Source organism: Mus caroli, unplaced genomic scaffold (assembly GCF_978045245.1).
Source record: "Mus caroli unplaced genomic scaffold, Mus_caroli_1 scaffold_4, whole genome shotgun sequence".
NCBI classification, from domain to species: domain Eukaryota; kingdom Metazoa; phylum Chordata; class Mammalia; order Rodentia; family Muridae; genus Mus; species Mus caroli.
Genome location: NW_028227259.1, coordinates 140074357 through 140093000, shown reverse-complemented (window position 1 = coordinate 140093000; position 18644 = coordinate 140074357). Strand labels below are relative to the sequence as shown.

At 51.5% G+C, this 18644-nt stretch overlaps 1 protein-coding gene across 2 annotated transcripts in view; it reads right to left on the bottom strand.

The window, feature by feature from the left end:
• The window catches only part of Srrm3 (serine/arginine repetitive matrix 3), a 68614-nt gene that overhangs the window by 3540 nt on the left and 46430 nt on the right, over positions 1 to 18644 (bottom strand). Inside the window, exons 4-14 of one of the 2 annotated variants that reach the window (XM_085837285.1) lie at positions 18311 to 18439; positions 18151 to 18231; positions 17694 to 17723; positions 16302 to 16364; positions 16132 to 16167; positions 14797 to 14847; positions 14167 to 14271; positions 13497 to 13674; positions 1837 to 2183; positions 1308 to 1532; positions 1066 to 1203 (exon numbers count right to left, since the gene is read on the bottom strand). In XM_085837285.1, coding sequence (XP_085693411.1) covers positions 1066 to 1203; positions 1308 to 1532; positions 1837 to 2183; positions 13497 to 13674; positions 14167 to 14271; positions 14797 to 14847; positions 16132 to 16167; positions 16302 to 16364; positions 17694 to 17723; positions 18151 to 18231; positions 18311 to 18439 — 1383 coding nt within the window. The remainder of the gene's footprint in view (positions 1 to 1065; positions 1204 to 1307; positions 1533 to 1836; positions 2184 to 13496; positions 13675 to 14166; positions 14272 to 14796; positions 14848 to 16131; positions 16168 to 16301; positions 16365 to 17693; positions 17724 to 18150; positions 18232 to 18310; positions 18440 to 18644) is intronic. The other variant, XM_085837284.1, reaches the window with a different exon arrangement.

The window sequence follows — 18644 nt, the reverse complement described above, 5'->3', positions numbered from 1 at the left end:
TGCCAATGGCGATCTAGTCACACTGGCCTAATCCTGGGCTTCAGGGTAAATTTTGATTTGTTGGCAGTAGGGATTGAATCTAGGGCCTCACATATACTAGGCAGATGCTCTATCTAGGTCCCCAGTTACTGACCATGTGATTCTAGGCAAGGTGCGCTACCACTGAGCCACGCCCCCAGCCCCTCCCTGGAGGGGGGGAATTCTAGGCAAACATTCTATCAATCTTTTTATTTTGAGGCTAGGTCCTACTTACTAAGTTTCTTAGGCTCGCCTTGAATCGCCACTTCCTTCCTTCCCATCCTACCTAGTAGATGGAATGAGAGGCCTGAGCCACCAGTCCCAGCGTTTGGGTGATTTCATCTGCAGACTCAGACCCTTCTATTCCTCTGTCACCTCGGGCACACGCCTCATTCTGCATGGGGTTCCTCAGACAGCTGCCCCAGATACTAGTATGCTCTGCCCCCTCCGCCAATTCCCCGGGGTGTTGGGAGGTTAGTGAGAAAAGGAGACGCAGATGGAGAGCTGACCACCACCAGACTAGCTCACATGAGTATCACTTGGGCTGCCTGTGGAGCCCGGTCCACACGGCCCCCAGGCTGGCCACAGGCCACGCAGCAGGAGGTTCCTTGAGATGAAGGAGAAAAGTTTGTATCATTGAGGGTGTGATAGACACGGGGAGGGAAGAAGGGGCTCCAGATGGATGAATGGAATCTTCCAGAGCTCTATGCCTGTGACTGGTCACCCCGACCCGCAGACCAGCTCGGATCCATGGCACCTCTTCCCTCCCAAGGTTGTCACTTCTGTCTTTCATGCTCTGGCACCCTCGTTTCTCCCCAACTCTTCGATGACCCCTGAGTCCACTAGTTTCTCTTCGCCCAACCCATCCTCCTTTAGTTCTCTCCCCCCACCCTCCGCCCCCCGGACAAAACCCTCCTCTTTCCTCAGTATTAGAATCAGACCATTCTAGAAGGCCCCCAGGCCTGTGAGCCTTGACTTTCTGACATCCCTAGCTACCAATTAGAGCAAGTAGCCCTAGTCTCTTCTCGCCCCGAGTCCTCTTTGTACCTGGTGATGCGTCTCGGCTCCATGAAACTGGGCGAGTCCCGGCGCCGCTTTCGGATGGGCGAGTAGCTGCGGGAGCGACGCCGGGTGCGGGCGGCCTCAGCCTCGGCGTGCCTCGCACGGCCTTCGCTGTCCTTGTCCCTGTGGGACCCATCATGGTGAGGGATCCCCGCCATATGGGTCCTAAGTCCGGGTTCTATGCCATCCGCCCCCTCCCACCTCACTATTCCGGTTGGGACACTTACCTGCCAAGAGGTTTCTTGGGTGACGGTGAGAGGCTGGGGCTGCGGGTCCTTTTGTCTGGGGAGCGCGAGTGGGATTTGGAGGGCGAGCGGCTGGAGCTCCAGGAGCCCGGATGGGGACCCGGGCTGCGCGATGAGCTGTTGCCCTCTGGGCCTCCCCGTCGGCCGCGCGTGCCAGGCGATGGCGAGGTGCTAGCCGGCCGTGCGCGCGGGGGGCGCTCCTTTGCTCTAGAGGAGGGAGCGAGGGAAAGGGTTCAATGGTGTGGGCTGCGGGGTAGGGAGACACAGGTTGTGTGGGTGGCAGTAGAGATCCATGAGCCCACCCCAGAGGAAATGGGGCGTCAAAGGACAAATTGGGGATTCCCTGTGGGATTATTAACAAAGGAGGGGGACTTCATTGGAAGTGATGGAGTGACCGGGCTGCACGTGGAATGATGGGCGGGGGGCGTATCGGGGTGACCAGTGAGGTCACTGTTTGGGGATGACCAGTGAAGGGGTACTCCTGTGTAGTGTAGGTAGGAGGTCGGCTCACCGTTTCCCGTGTCCGCCGTGACCTCGCTCGGAGCAGGGCTCGGGCCCGGGGCCCGGGGCGCCGCCGCCGGAGTCGCTGCTGGAGTGGGCCCCGCTGAGCGAGCGCGACGAGCCCCGAGGCGGTGCGGGCTTTGTACGCCGGCGCCCCCTGCGGCGGGGCGCGTTGGCCGAGGACCTCGATCGTCTCCTCCTCCGTCGACGACGCCGGCGCCTGGCTGTCCCTCCCGCCGCGCGGCCCCCGCGGCCCTGCGACGACGGCGCGGAGCGGGGACTCTGGCTGTCCTTCCCACGCGCGGGAGGCGTGGGCGCGGCGGCCGCCTTGTCGCAGGCCCGGGGCGAGCTGGGCTTCTGACGGGGAGAGAGGCAGAGAAGGGCACGGAGGGGCGGAGAGGGGGCGAGAGAGGCCGGGAGAGATGCAGAGGGGACCGGAGCAGAGAGGGTGGCAGATGCATGGGATGGACGCGGGAGGGCGGGGAAGAAGCAGAAGAGGGGCGGGGAGGGTGCAAGCCGGATGGAGAGGTTGGAGAGAAAGAGAGGAGGGATCGAAGGGGGGGGGGGACGTGAGAGGGCAGTGGGGTGGGGGGGAGAAAAGGAGAGAGGGCTTTCACCGGGCCTAGGCCGCGGGCTGCAGCCCCGGAGCATCGCACACACGGTTCCCGCGCCTGCCCTGCCTCTACCTCTCCTGAGTGTTCACCTTCTGGCCTCAACATAGCAGACCATGCAAGGTTCTCGGCATGCATAACACAAGAGGGACGGAGCGGTGGGAATGGAGGCTGCAGGGGAGGGGGGCTCCAGGATGGGGTACCAGAGGGATTGGCATTGTCCCCGCATGGGGGACAGACGACTTCCCCCCAGTAGAGAGAAGAGAGAGGTACGACACTGGTAGGTCAAGCCAGGGCCAGCCCACCAGGGCCAGGCTCCCCCCACCAGGGTAAAGGGCATGGGGGGGGGTTTGTCACACGGCACACAGATGGGGGAGGGGGCAAGATAACTGAACTCAAAATTCAACCGAAGAAAAGGAGTCAAAACAGAAATAAAAAAGAAAATCAAAATAATAATAATAGTAACAGAAACAAAAATACCACAAATGTCATTATATACCCAAATCAAAATGATCTGCTGGGGAACCTGACTTTATTGTTATTATTTTCTTTCGGTTAATATTTGACTTTGTTTTGGCGACCCTGCCGAGAGCTCAGGGATGTTCAGTAGCTGACCGACTGTCTTTCTGTTTCTCTCTTTTCTTTTTCTTTTTTTTTTCATTTCATTTCTTTCTTTTCTTTTTCTTTTCTTTCTTTCTTTCTTTTTTTTTTTTTTTGTTAAAGTTCTGATTTTTTTTTTTTAAGTCCCTCTTGGTTAACGTCCACTTACCAATAAAGTGGCACTTCCTCCTTTAGTAGGTAAGTTGTGTAAGAAAAGGGAAAAGCGTGGTAGCATAAGTTCATCATTAGAGTCACAAAAATGCAAGAGAGATAGAGAGAGAGAGAGAAAAACGCAACCACCCCCTCTAGGCCCGAGAGGAGGCCGATTCACCTCTAGCGGACCAGCAAATGTCCAGGTCCTTGGGCATTGGGTGTCAGCCGGTGCCCTTGGCTGACATCTGAAAAGGGCTGTGAATTTGTTTCTTTTCCAAGAGTGAGTTAGGACCAGAAAGGGAACCTGACACCATCCGAGGTCCTGGCTGGGAACTAGGAATGGAGCCTGCCTACTGCCTCAGCACCACGGAGTCCTGGACAAGTCAATATCCCCAATCTAGGCCTCAGTTTCGCCCTCCGCACCACGAGGGTTTGGCTTTTGCTCCCCAATGTCTCTTCCAGCATAAATAGTTGAGGATTCTCTGGTTGCGCCCTCTCCAGCCTCCCCACCCCACCCTTTACAGAAGGACCCTCCTGACTTTGGTCCCCAACCTTGCAAGATCAGATGCTACTTATTATTCTTGCCACTATTCCATTGACAAGTCTGTCCCTGACACTTCCACAATCATTACCCAGCAGCTCTGCTGTCTGTAACCTCAGGTTTGCTTGTTTGAGACAGAGTTTCACTATGTAACAATGGCTAGGCGTCAGATCCATTGGCTTCTGCTTCCCAGGGCTGGGATTAAAGGCATGCACAATGATGCCAGTGTGTATTCTTTTATTCTTTCTTTGTTTCTTTTCTTTTTTCTTATTTATTTATTTATTTATTTATTTATTTATTTATTTATTTATTTATTTATTTTTGAGACAGGGTTTCTCTGTGTAGTCCTGGCTATCCTGGAATTTGCTCTGTAGACCAGGCTGGCCTTGAACTCAAGAGATCTACCTGCCCCTGCATCCTGAATGCTGAGACTTAAGGTGTGGGCAGCCACCGAGACCACCCAGCTCTTTTCTTTGGCTTGACAGGATCTCAAGATCTATAGGCTGGCCTGGAATCTAGAATCCAATATGCAGCCCAAGATGACCTTGGACTCAGGATCCTACAGATGTCACCTCTGAAGGGCTGGGATTACAAACCCCTTCACTATGCCCAGCTTGCTTTGTTTTTAGACACGGTTTTACTATATAGCCTTGAACTTGAAATTCTTTTGCCTCAGACTCCTGAATGCTGGGATTACAGGCGTGTGCCGCCATTGTTGGGCATAATCCCAATTTTTAGCATAAAACAGGACACTGAATCCTTAATGCTATTGGCTGAGGAAGGAAGAATTTGCTTCACTTAGGGCCACTCAGGGAGTTCCAGGCGCCGGTAGGGAGTCTAAGCTGAGTTTGTTCAGGATATCTTGCTATCACTGGGAAGGAAGCATGATTTCCTTGGCCTGAACTTGGATGTTTCTGGTAGAGGGGATGATGGGCCCTGACCTCTCTTCAGGGCTCCATAGAGCCCCACAAAGAGTTCTAGCCAGGATGTGGGCCTCACTGATGGAATGTGCCGATGGCTTGTGATTGGTTGTGGTTGGCTGAAGAAATCAATGAACACTAGCCTTAGCTGGGAGTCAATGAGCCATGAAGACTTCTCCCAGGAGAGTGGGTCTTTCTCCCAAAGTAGAGGCAGGCATAGGTGGCCCTCTGGGTATGATCTGAGTCACCTGTCCCACTAAGCAATCTTTACTTCCTCATCAGCTTAGGCTATGGGAACTGGCGGCTGATTTTTGTTTTATTTTAGACAAGGTCTCTTGTCGCTGAGGCTGGCCTGGAACTCCCAATTCTTTTTTTTTTTTTTTTTGGTTTTTCGAGACAGGGTTTCTCTGTATAGTCCTGGCTGTCCTGGAACTCACTTTGTAGACCAGGCTGGCCTCGAACTCAGAAATCCGCCTGCCTCTGCTTCCCAAGTGCTGGGATTAAAGGCGTGCGCCACCACGCCCGGCTTCCAATTCTTGATCTAGTTGAATTTCTGATTCTTCTGCCTCCACCATCCAAGTGCTGAGAATTACAGGTATTTTTATGCGGTGGTGTGGCTCAAACCCAGGGCTTCATGCATGCATGCTAGGCAAGATCTCTACTGACTGAACTACATCCCTGACCCCATTTTAAGAATTTCAGACAGGGTTTCATGTAGCCAAGGCTGGCCTCTGATTCTCCATGTAACCAAAGATAACCTTGAACTCCAGAAAATTCCTGTGTCTGCATTATGTGCCCAGATTGGACTGTGCCCAGCTTGAGGCTGGTTGTTGTAAGGATACTTTCATTCTTAAAAGCCATCTCCAGAAGAACCCTCAGCTTTCTCCCCGACCCCAACAGGCAAATAACATCTTTCAGTCCCTGGTCTGTACCAGGGTCCTCTCAATGAATTTCCTTCTAGGGGGCAAATGAGAATGATGTCTCTAGGTTCTTCCAATGCATCCTATGCCCAGGGTGGTCAGCTTGTCAACTAAACAGAGATACCAGGTAAGAGAGCCTTAGGAACAAATGCACGGGAACTCACAGCTCCGTGTCACCATGGTCCCCTCCTTTAAGGCTACCCTGGTCAGGGGAGGTAGCAAAGCCAGTGGTAGAGGATTGCATACTGGGATTGGGACCAGTTCAGAATCAGAGCTAGAGACCTGACTCAAAGCAAAGAACAGGGTCAGGGAGGAAGATCAAGCCCATGATGTTCCCTGCCAAAGACAAGCAGGAAGCCCCTCCCACCTCCCCCCCCCCCCCCCTGTCAGTACTGCAGTCTGAACCCAGGGCCTCATGGATGGGAAGCAAGTCGTTCTACCAGTGAGCCACAGCCCTAGCTTCCTCCTCATCACTTTGAACAGGGTTCCATGGAGCTCAGTTAGGACTCACTAGATAGCCAAAGTTGACCTTGAACATTTTAAGTTTTGCTTAGTTTTGTTTTTTTAAACTAAAAAGGTGGTTGCTTTACCCCCCATAACAGTCATACCACCATTGCATTGATGGGCACATCTTGCCAGACATTGGACTTCTATTCTTCCTGTCTCTACCTCCATGAGCCATCACGCCTGATTTATGAGATGTTTAGCTTATAACCCAATGCTTCACATATCCTAGGCAAACACTGGCAGCTGGACTAGTGATCCCCAGTCCCATGCAGATACATCTTGACTTCCCTTGGCTTGGAGGTGGTGTAGAATATTAGGAACAGAAAGGATCTGGACTGTGTGGCTGAATACCCCTAATATGCTTTTGTCCCCAGCCATTGAGGTCTAAGCCAAGATAGGTGGCTTCCTACCTTCCTACATAGGTCTTGAAGTCACAGTTCCTCGTTTGTCACTTTCCCGTGATTCCTTTTGAGCTGACCCTGCCCAAGCCCAAGGAGAAGCCCTTGAGGGGAATTAAGTTGATTGTGAGAACTTATGCTAAGTCTCATATGAGGTGGCCATGCTTCCCCACTGATAAAATGGGGATGAGCAGAATCTTGATTGGGTTGGCCCATGAAGGGACTAGCCTGTATGCTGGCCCCCAGCCTGAAAGGATCAGAGCAGGGGTGAAGGCCTGGGGTTGGGTGGAGAGGGTCCCCTGCAGCCCAGGATGGCAGAAGATGGAAAGAAGGTGCTGTCAGGGAGTCCCTGGGGAAGGGCAGCCCACTCATCCCTCCAGAAGCTGCTGAGAAAAGGTCACCATGACCCTGCTGGAGGCTGCACCTGCCTCCCTCCCTCCCTCCCTCCCTCCCTTCCTTCCTTCCTTCCTTCCTCCCTTCCTTCCTTCCTTCCTTCCTTTTCTCTTTTGTGTATATGTTCCTCTGTGTGTGCAGGTGTATATGTATGTGTGTGTATGGGGAGGCCAGCTGTCAATCTTGGGTGTCTTTCTCCAGGGTGATATTCTTTTTTTTTTTTTTTTTTTTTTTTTTTTTGGTTTTTCGAGACAGGGTTTCTCTGTGTAGCCCTGGCTGTCCTGGCACTCACTTTGTAGACCAGGCTGGCCTTGAACTCAGAAATCCTCCTGCCTCTGCCTCTGCCTCTGCCTCCCAAGTGCTGGGATTAAAGGAGTGCGCCACCATGCCTGGCTGGTGATATTCTTTTTAAATTTTAATTTTTAGCAGCTATACATTGTAAATTACACTTATTTATTTAGTTGTGTGTGTGTATGTGTGTATGTATATATGTGTGTATGTGTGTGTATGTGTGTGTGTATGTGTGTGTCTGTTGTGTGTGTGTATGTGTGCATGCATGTATGTGTGTATGTGTGTGTGTGTGCAGAGGACAACTTGAGGAGCCTGTTTTACTCTTTTTACTTTGTGAGTTCCAGGAATTGAACTGAGGCCACTGGGCTTTGTGGCAAGCACCCTTTACCCACTGAGCTGTTTTGAGGACCCAGGGTTAGTCAATTAAGCCAGGCTGGCTGACCAGCATGCCCCAGGCATCTTTTTGCCTTTGCCTTCCCAGACCTAGGATTAGAAGCACAAGCCACCATCTTTGGCTTTCTAATGTGGGTTCTGGGGCTTGAACTCAGGTCCTCTTGCTTGCAAAGCAAACACTTAATACACTAAGTTATTCTCTTAGCTCTGCTAGTAACATCTTCCTCCCCATCCCCCTGTATAAGAAAAATGTGAGGGTCAAGGGCAATAATCAAGGTCAGAGAAAGGAGACAGTGGAAGCAGAGGGGGCAGGGGACAGAGGCAAGGAAACATCTGGAGTGACTTGCCTTTGTGTCCTCTTTGCACCCCAGGACTGCACATGCTTGCCTCTCTCCCACTGTCTCCCCATGTTGAAAACCAGGAAGTCTTGAAAGGAGGGGGGCTCCATGTCCTCCTCAGGCTGAGGTACCTCTCCCTTTCAGACTCCCAGCCCTCATCCCCCTTGTGAAGAGCAACACTGTCATCTCCCTCCCAGCAAGCACCATTCGAGATAGCTAGAGTGTTCTGAGAAGTGAGCTGGCCTGACCCTTCCTGGAATAAACACGGGAGTAGTAGCTAACCCTTCCTTTTCCAAAGCTGAAGACGGAGAGTCAGCAAGACCTCACAGTGGCTCCCGGGAGCTCAAAATTCTGTGGTTATTTTCAGGCAGGACAGGAAGCTGATGGGAGAAGGAGGAGGTGGTGGCCCCCTAAGGACCCATTTCTGACTGCCATTTTCTACACAGCTAGCTGAGCGCTGGAGTGGCCACCACGAGTTTCATGTGATATAAGTGCTCTTTCTGCCTTGAGTCACTCTGACTATTAGCGATGGCCTCTTCTGGATCATTCTGCAACAAGGAATACCACTGAATTCTCAATTTCAGAAATTCAGCAGGAGAAAGGACACTGGGGACTTGGAGAAGCCCCTGTTCTGGGGGTAAGCTAAGATTTTATACCATTCTGAAAATCACCCCAGAGTCTTGGCCAAGTAGGTTCTTAAGGTCTAGTGCCTGTCCCTGGCCCACTCCAGACCCTCTCTGAAGTGACTCTGTCATCACATGTAAGTTACAGAGCTATGGCTCTCTGTGGTACTAATACCTGCTAGTATCTCAGAACCTTGAAGCTTGTACCTCTGATATCTACTGTGCTACCATGAAAGGACTTAGTCTAAGTCTAGAGTTCATTCAGCCTGGTATAGTCAGCCCCAAAGGGTGCAACGGGACTTAACTTTGAACTTGACCCTCAAGGTTCTTACATCCCACTCTTCTACTGCTTACTGTCTAGGTGGGCCCTGGAGGACTGGCGCATGTGAGACCAAAGCTCCTAGCTAGAAGCTGGCAAGGATAAAGGTTAGGGGTTCTGCAACCACCCCGGACAGTAGCAATCAAAGCGACCCCACTGCAAGCACACAGAACAAGAATAGACATGAAGACTGAATGTTAGACCACATACAAGTGCATTCAGCCAACAATGAGAATGAGGGAGAGCGAAGGGAGGCTTGGGGAGAGGATCAAGAGGTGGAGAGGAAGAAGCAGAGATAGCAAAGATGGGAAGGAGGAGAGGATGAGCCTGCAAAGTCATCAGGGCTAGGGATGGAGAATGAAGGGAACCAAACCACAGCCCAGGGGGACAGTTCAGGTGGCTCAGTTTGGAGAAGGGGTAAGTGAAAAGTTAGTTAAAGAAAGAGAGGAAAGAGAAAAACAATCAACTTAAAACAAAGTGGAGGGAGGGAGGGAGGGAGGGAGGGAGAGAGAGAGGGGGAGAGACAGAGAGAGAGAGAGAGAGAGAGAGAGAGAGAGAGAGAGAGAGAGATTCAAATTAAGCAGAACAGCTGCACATATCTGAGCTGAGAGAGGGAGAGCAAGTGCATAGCCAGGTTGGGGTACCTACCTTCTCAGTGGTCACAGACAGGGATGCAACAATAAAAACAAAAAAGGTCTCTGCACGGGGAAGGCAGGACACCAGTGACTCAAAGTGGCCTCCCCTCTAAGCTAGCAGAGGGGGAAACAGCCTGCCCAGTGGCTTCTGGGTGTCACCCCAGGGATGGAAAGGGCCACTTGTCAGCCACCTCTGATAGATTCATTATGTATTCATTTCTTTTAAAACCTTTAACCACAGGGTTCAACAGACCCTTTCCTTAATCCATTATATAACAAACTCCCCAGAGGGCATGCATGCAGCAGCTAATGAAGGCAGAAAACCACAGGGTGGACAGGGAAGGGGCAGGCAGCTTGGGGGAGAGGCCCAAATCTGGAGGAGAGAGATGGAAAGGGGAAAACAGGCACAGAGAGATGGAGCATAGAGAGAGAAAGGAAACAGAAAGGTCAAAGAGAAGGAGGCTGGTTAAGTGAGGCCAGTGGAAAGGATGCAGAGGGCGGGGTGGGGACTGCATATTTAAAAGGAAAGACAACCACAGGTTCCATTGGAAGAAGGAGCCTGCCTCTCAGATCAGCCCCATGGCTTCCCTAAATTTTTTCTTTTCTTTATCTGCTTTTTTTTTTTTTTTTTTTTTTTTGAGACAGTGCCTCATGTAGCAAAGACTAGCCTTGAACTTGCTATATAGTTGTGGCTGGCCTTGAATATCTGATTCTCTTGCATCTACCTCTCAAGGGCACCACGATGCCAGATTTCCTGTGGTGCTAGGGATTCAGTCTTAGTACACCTGTGTGTATTAGGCAAACATTGCCAACTAAGCCCCATTCATAACTCTCTTCCTTTTTTTCCCTCACACATAGTAGGCCAGCATCCCACTGCTGAGCCACATCCCAAGATACCTTTTTACTTTTGATTTTCTTTCTTTCTTAGACTAAGTGATCGAGAGTGACCTTGATGGTCTGGAGTCTGTGATCCTCTTTCTTTGGATTAGAGGTGAACACCACCAGGCCTGGCTGTACTTTTCAGAGATACCAATGGCTTGTCCCCAGACTAGAACGGCGCTTTTCTCTAGCTTAGAATGCCTATCTTGGAAAACTTTACCTGAGTTAAATTTGCAACAGCCTTTAGTCTCTCTCTCTCTGTCTCTGTCTCTCTGTCTCTCTGTCTCTCTGTCTGTCTCTCTCTCTGTCTGTCTCTGTCTTTCTCTCTGTCGGTCTGTCTATCTGTCTGTCTTTCAAGACAGGGTTTCTTTGTGTAACCTGGCTGTCCTGGAACGTTCTCTGAAGACCAGGCCGGCCTTCAACTCAGAGATTAGACTGCTTCTACCAAGTCCTAGAATTAAAGACCTGACACTGGCTTCCCCTGCCTGCCAACAGCACCCAAGGAAATGTCAGTCCCTCGCTCTTTGTGTGGTCCCTAGTTTTTTTGCAAGGTCCTCTGTGAACTCAGAAACACCAGTACTGTTAATTTACAATGTGAGATAATTTCAGTTCCCTGGGGTTAATAAGAGGGATAATTGCCCCTCCTTAGGAAGTAATATGGATATGGTTACTAATTTTTATTTGGAGTTGTGTTCCCTTTTAAATTCTGATCAGAAGAGAGGAAAGTATATAAAGATATGGGCATGACTAATGTAGACTTGAAATTCAAACACCATCTCTGCATTAGAAGAAAGGCTTCCACAGGAACACACACAAAAGCAAAGTTCTAGAACACAGAAGAGAGAGAAAAGAAAAAAACAAAACCCAACGCAAACCCAGAAAGATAGCTCATATTTCTGTACATTACAAAGATTTTTTTAAATAAAGAAAAAGTAAATACAAACCAAAAAAAAAACCAACAAAATAACAGGAAAAAAAAAGACATAAACTCCCCCACCCTCAACTAAACAAGATATGGAATTATAGTATTACCACGTTTCAAATGGGAGGCTAAAAAACAAACAAAGACATAGGTGGGGTTAAAATGTTGAGCTTCTGTTTTTTCCATATCTTTCTTTCTCTCTCTTTTTCTTAATGATCTTAATGATAGTGTCTTAATGCTCCCAGTATTTATGCCCAAAGACATTCAAAAATATTTCTTGAAACAGTGAAGGCACCATTGATGCCCCACCCTCCCTTCATCTCACCTTTCTGGGTACAGAAGAACCAGTCTCTTTAACATTCCAACCCCCACCCCCAGTCTTTTTTTTTTTTTTTTTTTTAACTAGAGGATTCAAACATAGGTTGCAGACCCAGGATGGTCTTAGACTGTGCAGGAGGCAAGGGTGAGGAGAAAGAGTCTGAGCTATGATTTGAGATAAGAGTAAACAATGTTCTTGGAAAACTCCTTTGGCCATGTGAAACAGTGTTTTGGGCAGAAGATACAAAGTACTGCCTAGACCAAATGCTGACTCAAGCCATTTGACTTGTGTCAAGGTACCTTCTAGGTACTGTTGCCATTTTGTCAGAACTGCAGGAGTCTGGTTACTGTAGCCATTTTGTTTACACATGTACAGGACCCTTGCAAGGGGCCACAGGCAGGGAAGTTGCTCAGAGTTCTAGGACCCCACAAAAGGGGTCAGAAATAGGATGAGACTTGGTTTGAAACCAAACCAAACCAAACCAAACTCAAACTGTGTTTTGGGCTATCTCAGGAGGCCATACATGGGAGACGGTGCTCGGTCTTTTGTGCTTTGGAAGTTTGGGGGTGGCCATGCTACTTCGCAGGTTACCTCATCAGTTCCAGCCCCTGCTGGGCTGCTTTAAGATACCCCTTTGTTCCCTCTCCCATACTCAAGACAGATCCAAGAGACATCGCTGTCTTCACAACTGCTGGCCTAACCACAGCCTCAGGAGCTAGGCCAAGAACCTGGCATCCTTTCCAGGTAGGACAGCCTAGAGGCAGGTTCATCTGTAGATATCCTGAGAACAAAAGCTTTGTGCCTGTTTCCTTTCCACCTTCCTCTCCAACACCACAGGAGGAAGAGTATTTCAGAAAAGGGAGGGAGTGAAAGAAAACAACCAAAACCAAAAAATCAAAATGAAACTGACATGTAGAGGTTTGTGTTGGCTGCAGAGACCTGAAGTGTGGGGATGGCAGCTTGGAGCATAGCTGAGACATCGTGGGTAATGCATGGCTGCTGTGGAAGGGACCCTGCTATCCTATCCCAAGTTCCTGAGCACACCCAGAGGCCCTGTCAGCATTGCAGCACCTTCTCCCTGCGAGGCCTCAGCTTCATGCTCTGACGGACAGACAGATGGGGTCTATAGACCCTGTGTGGCCCACATTGGGAGAAAAAGGTCTAGTGTTTTTTGTTTGGGCTCCTACGATCATGTGATCACATCACATGCTTGCAGATCTAGAGGTGATTGTGTCCCTCCTGACGATGGGTGGGCACAGTTTGTGGAGCGGGTAGTAATGGTAGGGGTGTTATAGTTTTCTCTGTACTATCAGCCTGGGAGGAGAGGCTCACAGGTTGGAGACACTGGTCCAAGGTGGGCAATGCGGGGGCCAAGTACTAAAGAAGCTCATTGCATGGTCCGGAGAGAAGTGAAGGGTTAATGGAAGGGGCTAAGAGGAGGGAAGAACTCAGTGAAGGGGTAAGGGCTTGGGTGTCACATGACACCCGCTGCAGTTTGAGTCATTTCTCTCTAGGATGTGTTTACAGTCTGCACCTGCTCCCTGAAGGCAAGAAACCTCGGTTTATTCCCCAGCACCGTATCCTGACTACCTCTATGGTCAAGCCTTCTCTGACCTTCACTTTGCCAAGTCGAAAGTAGCCCAGGCCTGCAGGTGCCCACTCACCCCCAAATTCTCACCAGACCACCAGGCCCAGGTGAGAACAACAGCCAACCGACATCCAACTGAGCAAGGCACCCGACTCTCCTTGTAGAGCACAGGTCAGAGGGATGGGAACAGGGAGAGCATCTGTCGGGTCACCTGGAGACCCATCACGGCCCCGCCCCTTCTGCTACCCTGCCCCAGCCCGCACGGCGCAGTCCGCCGGCAAACAGCGTGAAGAACCCTCCACAAAGCCAAGCTTACGTACATCGGGCGGGCTGTGCGCCGAGCCGGGGCGACCGCCGTGCGTTCCACTTCGCTGCCTGCTGCCTCCGTTCTGCTGGGGCGACCCCCATCCGCTGCCGCCCGATGGGGATGGCGACCGGCTCCCGCTGGATCGCTGGCTGCCTGTCTTCCGCCCGTCATCTCGATGCTTGGGGCTCAGTCTGGGGGAGCAGAGGGATGGGGGAGCCGGCGTGGGACGCCCCCTCTGCAACTGACCTGGTTCCCAGCTGCACTACCTTGAGTTCCCATTTAAGTTCTTCCTCCAGATGGACACCAATTTGCTCTGTCTGATGAACTTTGGTTCTGGGGACTGCTCCCGCATCCCAACCCTTAGGGACACAATAATTCCCTCCACCCCACAACGATGTCTATCTATCTATCTATCTATCTATCTATCTATCTATCTATCTATCTGTAATTTTTTGAAGATGATCACATGTAATCCGGGCTGACCTTCAAACTCTACATCTAATCTCGAATGACCTTGAACTTCTGATCCTCCTACCTCCATCTCTGAAGTGCTGGCATTGCAGGCATGCATTACCACAGTTGTTCTGGGGGGTCAAACCCAGAGCTTCGTGCACACCAGGCAAGTACTGTAGCAACCTGCCCTGAAGCAGCCCCTTTGAGCACAGCCCCAGGGTTCAGCCTACCTGCTGGGTGATCCGGAATCACTGTAGTGTGAGGACATTGAGGGGCTGTGGGAGCTGGCGCTGCTGTGGTGGTGGAACCTTCGGCCTGGAGACTCAGTGTGAGGCCTGGGGTGGGCAAGAGGAGTTGGCCTGATGGAAGTGCTATTTGCCTTGACCATGGTGTAGCCTGGCCCGACCGCAGGGACTTGGGGTAGGTAACTCAGAAAGGTCACTGGGGGATCAGCCCCACCCCCAGCACGGCCTGAATGGGTCTGGGTATAGGGTCTCCAAATCATTCCTGAGAGTTAGGGAAAAGCATTTCTCCTGGGAAAGCCCCAACTTCCAAAGACCATCTCACCTCTCACCTGATCTTGGAATGAAGGTGTGTGGCTGAAAGGATCAAGGGACAGAAAGAATGCATGGGTGGCAAGGGACCTAGGCTCCAACAATCCTAAGTGGCCACTGGCTCACAGGGCTTCCTCGGTGCAAGTTAAGTGAATCTTAACTTTTCCGTCTGGCACAACTGGAGAGCTACCCTTTGAGTAGTACCCTTTGCCCTTGGAGGTATGATTCGAGGTGAGTTTAAGAGGTTGGTTTGGGGTGCTAAAAGGCCAGGTTTTCTGGGGATGGGGGAGCAGAGGGTGTGTTTACCTCTTTCGATCTTTGTTTTTTTCTTTTCGTTTGCTCTTGAGGCTTCTCGATCTGCAGGGAGCAGAGACTGAGTCTGAGAAGAGCGCGCCAGAGAGTGACTGTGTAGAGCCCGCACTGGAGCCCAGCTGAACTCAGGTACAGAAGCTTGGAAGTTCGAGTTGCTCTTCCCTTAGGTGGGAACTTTCCTGGCTGACAGGGATCTGCCCATAGGGTACAGCCAGGCTTCATGAAGAGGGGTGTGTACGCATGTGGTGCTGGCGGGCACACTTAAGTGGGAGCACTACCACAGAGCCATGCTCTGTCTGTCACATTCTGCTTTCTGTTTCCCGTTTAATGATCTCATTCTATCTCCCGTTCCCTCTCTGATGCCACCAAATCCTTTCAAATCCCAAACACATATAACAAGCACAGAAATGTACTTCTTACAAGAGAGAAAGGAATAGGAAAGGACCTGGGAGTGGGAAGTCTTCTGCTTGCTTTGAGCCTCAGAATCTCCCGGAAGTGGATGTAGCAGTACTAGCTCACTTACATACAGGTCCAGTCCTAGTCAGAGGGGCTGAACATAGCATGTGTCCACTAGGGGGCAGCAGAGGCCCATGCTACCCATCCACTCTGGGAGGGAGGGGAAGGGCAGAAACGGGGTGGGGGAGGTTCTGGGGGTGGCGATTGGGAAAATAAAAAGGGTAGGGTGGGGGAACTGTATAGGCTTTTCTACTAACAAGTACAAATGGCCTTTTGTAAATCCCACCAATGGAAGGGCCAGGAGACTACACCTGCTCAGGGCTGTGGAGAGGGAGTCTGGCTTCCAGAGTAAGGGTGCAATTGGCCTATACCTTTTGATCCCTGATACTGAGCTTTCTACTAGCTTATGCCTGGGTCCCCCATCCCCATCCCCACCCCACCCCCACCCCCACCTTCCCTCAGTCATCCCTAAAGATCAGGCTTGTAGAGAGCTAGCAACCGATATGCCAAACTCCAGCTGTGGTCAGAGCCTCAGCACCCCATCTTCTATCTCTGAGCCAACCCAGTTCACAGAGATGCTCTGGCCTGGCATGTCCCCCGCCCTGTTCCATGCAATTTGGGGTCCTGATGCTTCCACTTTCAAAGAGGGTACCTCCTGACACACCCACTGGACACAGGAGTTGCAATTCTTTCTGGACTTTCTTGGGGCTGAAATGGGGCAGGCAAAGGCTAAAAGTAGTTCTTGGGCCTACCTGACCTTTCAGCCTCACTTGCATCAGTGAAAGAGGAGTCCCCTCTCACTACTGTGGTTTTGGTCCCTGAAGGAGACCGGCTGCCTCTGTTTGCCTGCCTGTTCAGGAAAGCACAGCTCACCTGTATCGTCTCTTCCTCCGGGACCCAGAATCAGACCTGTAGGGTGATAAGTCCTCCTGAGTCTCTATAGGAATGGCTGGTGAGGACCCCAGCCCAGGGAATGGCCAGCCCAGGTCCTGAGCCCAGGGAATGAGGTGGGCAGCTGGGGGTGGGGATTGGGGGCAAAGTACCGATCTCGACGGTGTTTCTTCACATTCTTCTTCTTCTTGCGCAGGGGGGAAGCACTCCCACAGCTGTGGAGATGGGTGGGCACCAGTGAGCTTGGGGTGGAGGGGAGAGGATGTGTGTGGCTGATGGGGTTCCCGGTCTGGAAGCTGGGAAGGGGCCCCAAGCTATGAAGCCCAGAGTCCCTTGGATAGAATGACCTGGAGCTTATGGGTCAGACTGGCAAGACCCCTAAAGTTGCTGCTACTGCCTGCCTCTTTTGCCTTCGTGTGTGTGCACAGATACATGTAGAGCCCAGAGGTCTGCCTCGGACATCACTTATGAGGCCCCCCCAATATATTTATGTATTGTGTGTGTTTATGTGCACATGCCAGGGGACATACAGGGAGAGCAGAGAAAACAAAATAGTCTTTGCAAAGTTCTTTTCTGCCACTGTGGAGGTCATGGGACTGAGGGTTGCCGAGCCTTCTCACCAGCCCTGTTTTCTGAGTCATGGTCTTTCACTGGTTCTGGGACTTGCCAACTTGGCTTGACTCGCCGGCTCCTGAGCCCTGGGAATCCATCTATTTCTGTCTCCTCAGTGCTGGGATTAGAAACCTGTGTGTGTGTATGTGTGTGTTGTGTGTTGTGTGTTGTGTATTGTGTGTGTTGTGTGTTGTGTATTGTGTATGTGTTGATGTGTGTATGTGAGTCTGGTATGTGTGATGTATATGTGTGTGTTGTGTGTGTGTGTCTGGTGTGTGTTGTGTGTGTGTGTCTGGTGTGTGTGTGTGCCTGGTGTGTGTGTGATGATGATGATGATGATGTGTGTGTGTGCCTGGTGTGAGTGTCTGATGTATGTGTGTGTGTGATGTGTGTGTCCCTGGTGTGTATGATGTGTATGTGTGTGTGTGTCTGGTGTGTGTGTGTGTGTGTGTGTGTGTGATTCTAGGAGTCCCACTCGGATGTTCATGCTTTCAATGCAGACACTCTCCTGTCTGAGCTATCTCCTCAGAACCTTTGTGTTGTTTGCTTAGTTATTTTCGTTTGTTTTGGAGATTGGTTTTGCAGTGTAGCCCAGGCTAGCCTTGCGCTCATGCTCTTCCTACCTTGGCCTCCTGAGTGGTGGGATCACAAGAGTGTGCACCCTGTCATGAGGGGAAGGGGAAACACTTTTGTTGGGGGAGGGAGTCTGGTTTTCTTACAATGCTGAAATTAAAACCCAGGGCCTCACACTAGGCAAACTCCCTGGCTCTGAGCTATCCCCAGTCCTGGGATCTCTTTCTGGGCTGGGTGTGAGAGTCCAGTGTCCAGCCATGAAGGGTCAGACCTCCTGTCTCTGGAAGGTGGCCTTGGGTTCTTCCCACCCACAGGTGTCGCTCCCCCCGGACCCCCTTCCTGTCCCCTTCATCACTGACCTGCATTCTGACTCTAGTCTCCTCTTTTTGCTGAGGGTGGATGCCAGAGAGAAAGGACAGACAGATGTTTCCAGTTAGCTAATGGCCCCAGTTTGTACCTCAGGACGCGATGGGGGCAGAGGGGACATAGAGATGGGGGAGTTGTAGTTGAGGTCCAGTAATGACCCCCTTCCCAGGGACACACACACTTGGTTGGGATGGTGTTTAAGTGAGTCCTGGGAGGATGGTACTACCCAGTGGGGATGGGACTTAAAGTGGGGCGGAGCCTAGGGAATGGGCGGGGCCAAGGAGAGGGGCTAAGCTGCAGTGTAAGAATTCAGGAAAGGGAGAGGGGCAGGTTAAAGTTTGCAGATTCCAAGTGTAGCATCCGTGTCCCGTGTCCCGTGTCCCGTGTGGGTCCAAGATGGGAACCTCAAGGCCCTCCCCACCTCGCTCTAGGGCCATGCGCCACTCTCACCGGCTCCTCCGATGACTGCCTTTCTTTTTCTTCTTCTTCTTGGGAGGGGGCGATGCAGAGCTGCTGGACCAGTGCTTGGTCCTGAGCGAGAAGGGGCGGCAGCGGGAGGTGAGGGGGGCGGCCCCGTATTGCCCTCCCCTCCGCCGCGGCGGCCGCTCACCTGTACCCCCGGTGCCCGCGGTAGCAGGAGACCGGGCAGTCGCAATCCACTGGGCCGTCGTCCTCATCGAAGGGTGGGTACTCCAGGCCCGGCTCCAAGCCTTCCATTCGTCGCGGGGTCTCTGCCACGCTAAGGAGAGACAGAGATGCTGCCCGTCCGCCTCTAAGACTGGCCTTCTCGCTGCTGCAGCCTAGGCGATACCCTCTGGGCTATTTGTGGCTGGGAAGAGGGGACTATGCTTGTAGACCAGGGGGCTTGCCATCCCCAGGCCTGGGGGATCTGATGAAGATCTGAGTAACCCAAACTCAGGTTCAGTGGTTTGCAAAAGAGAAAT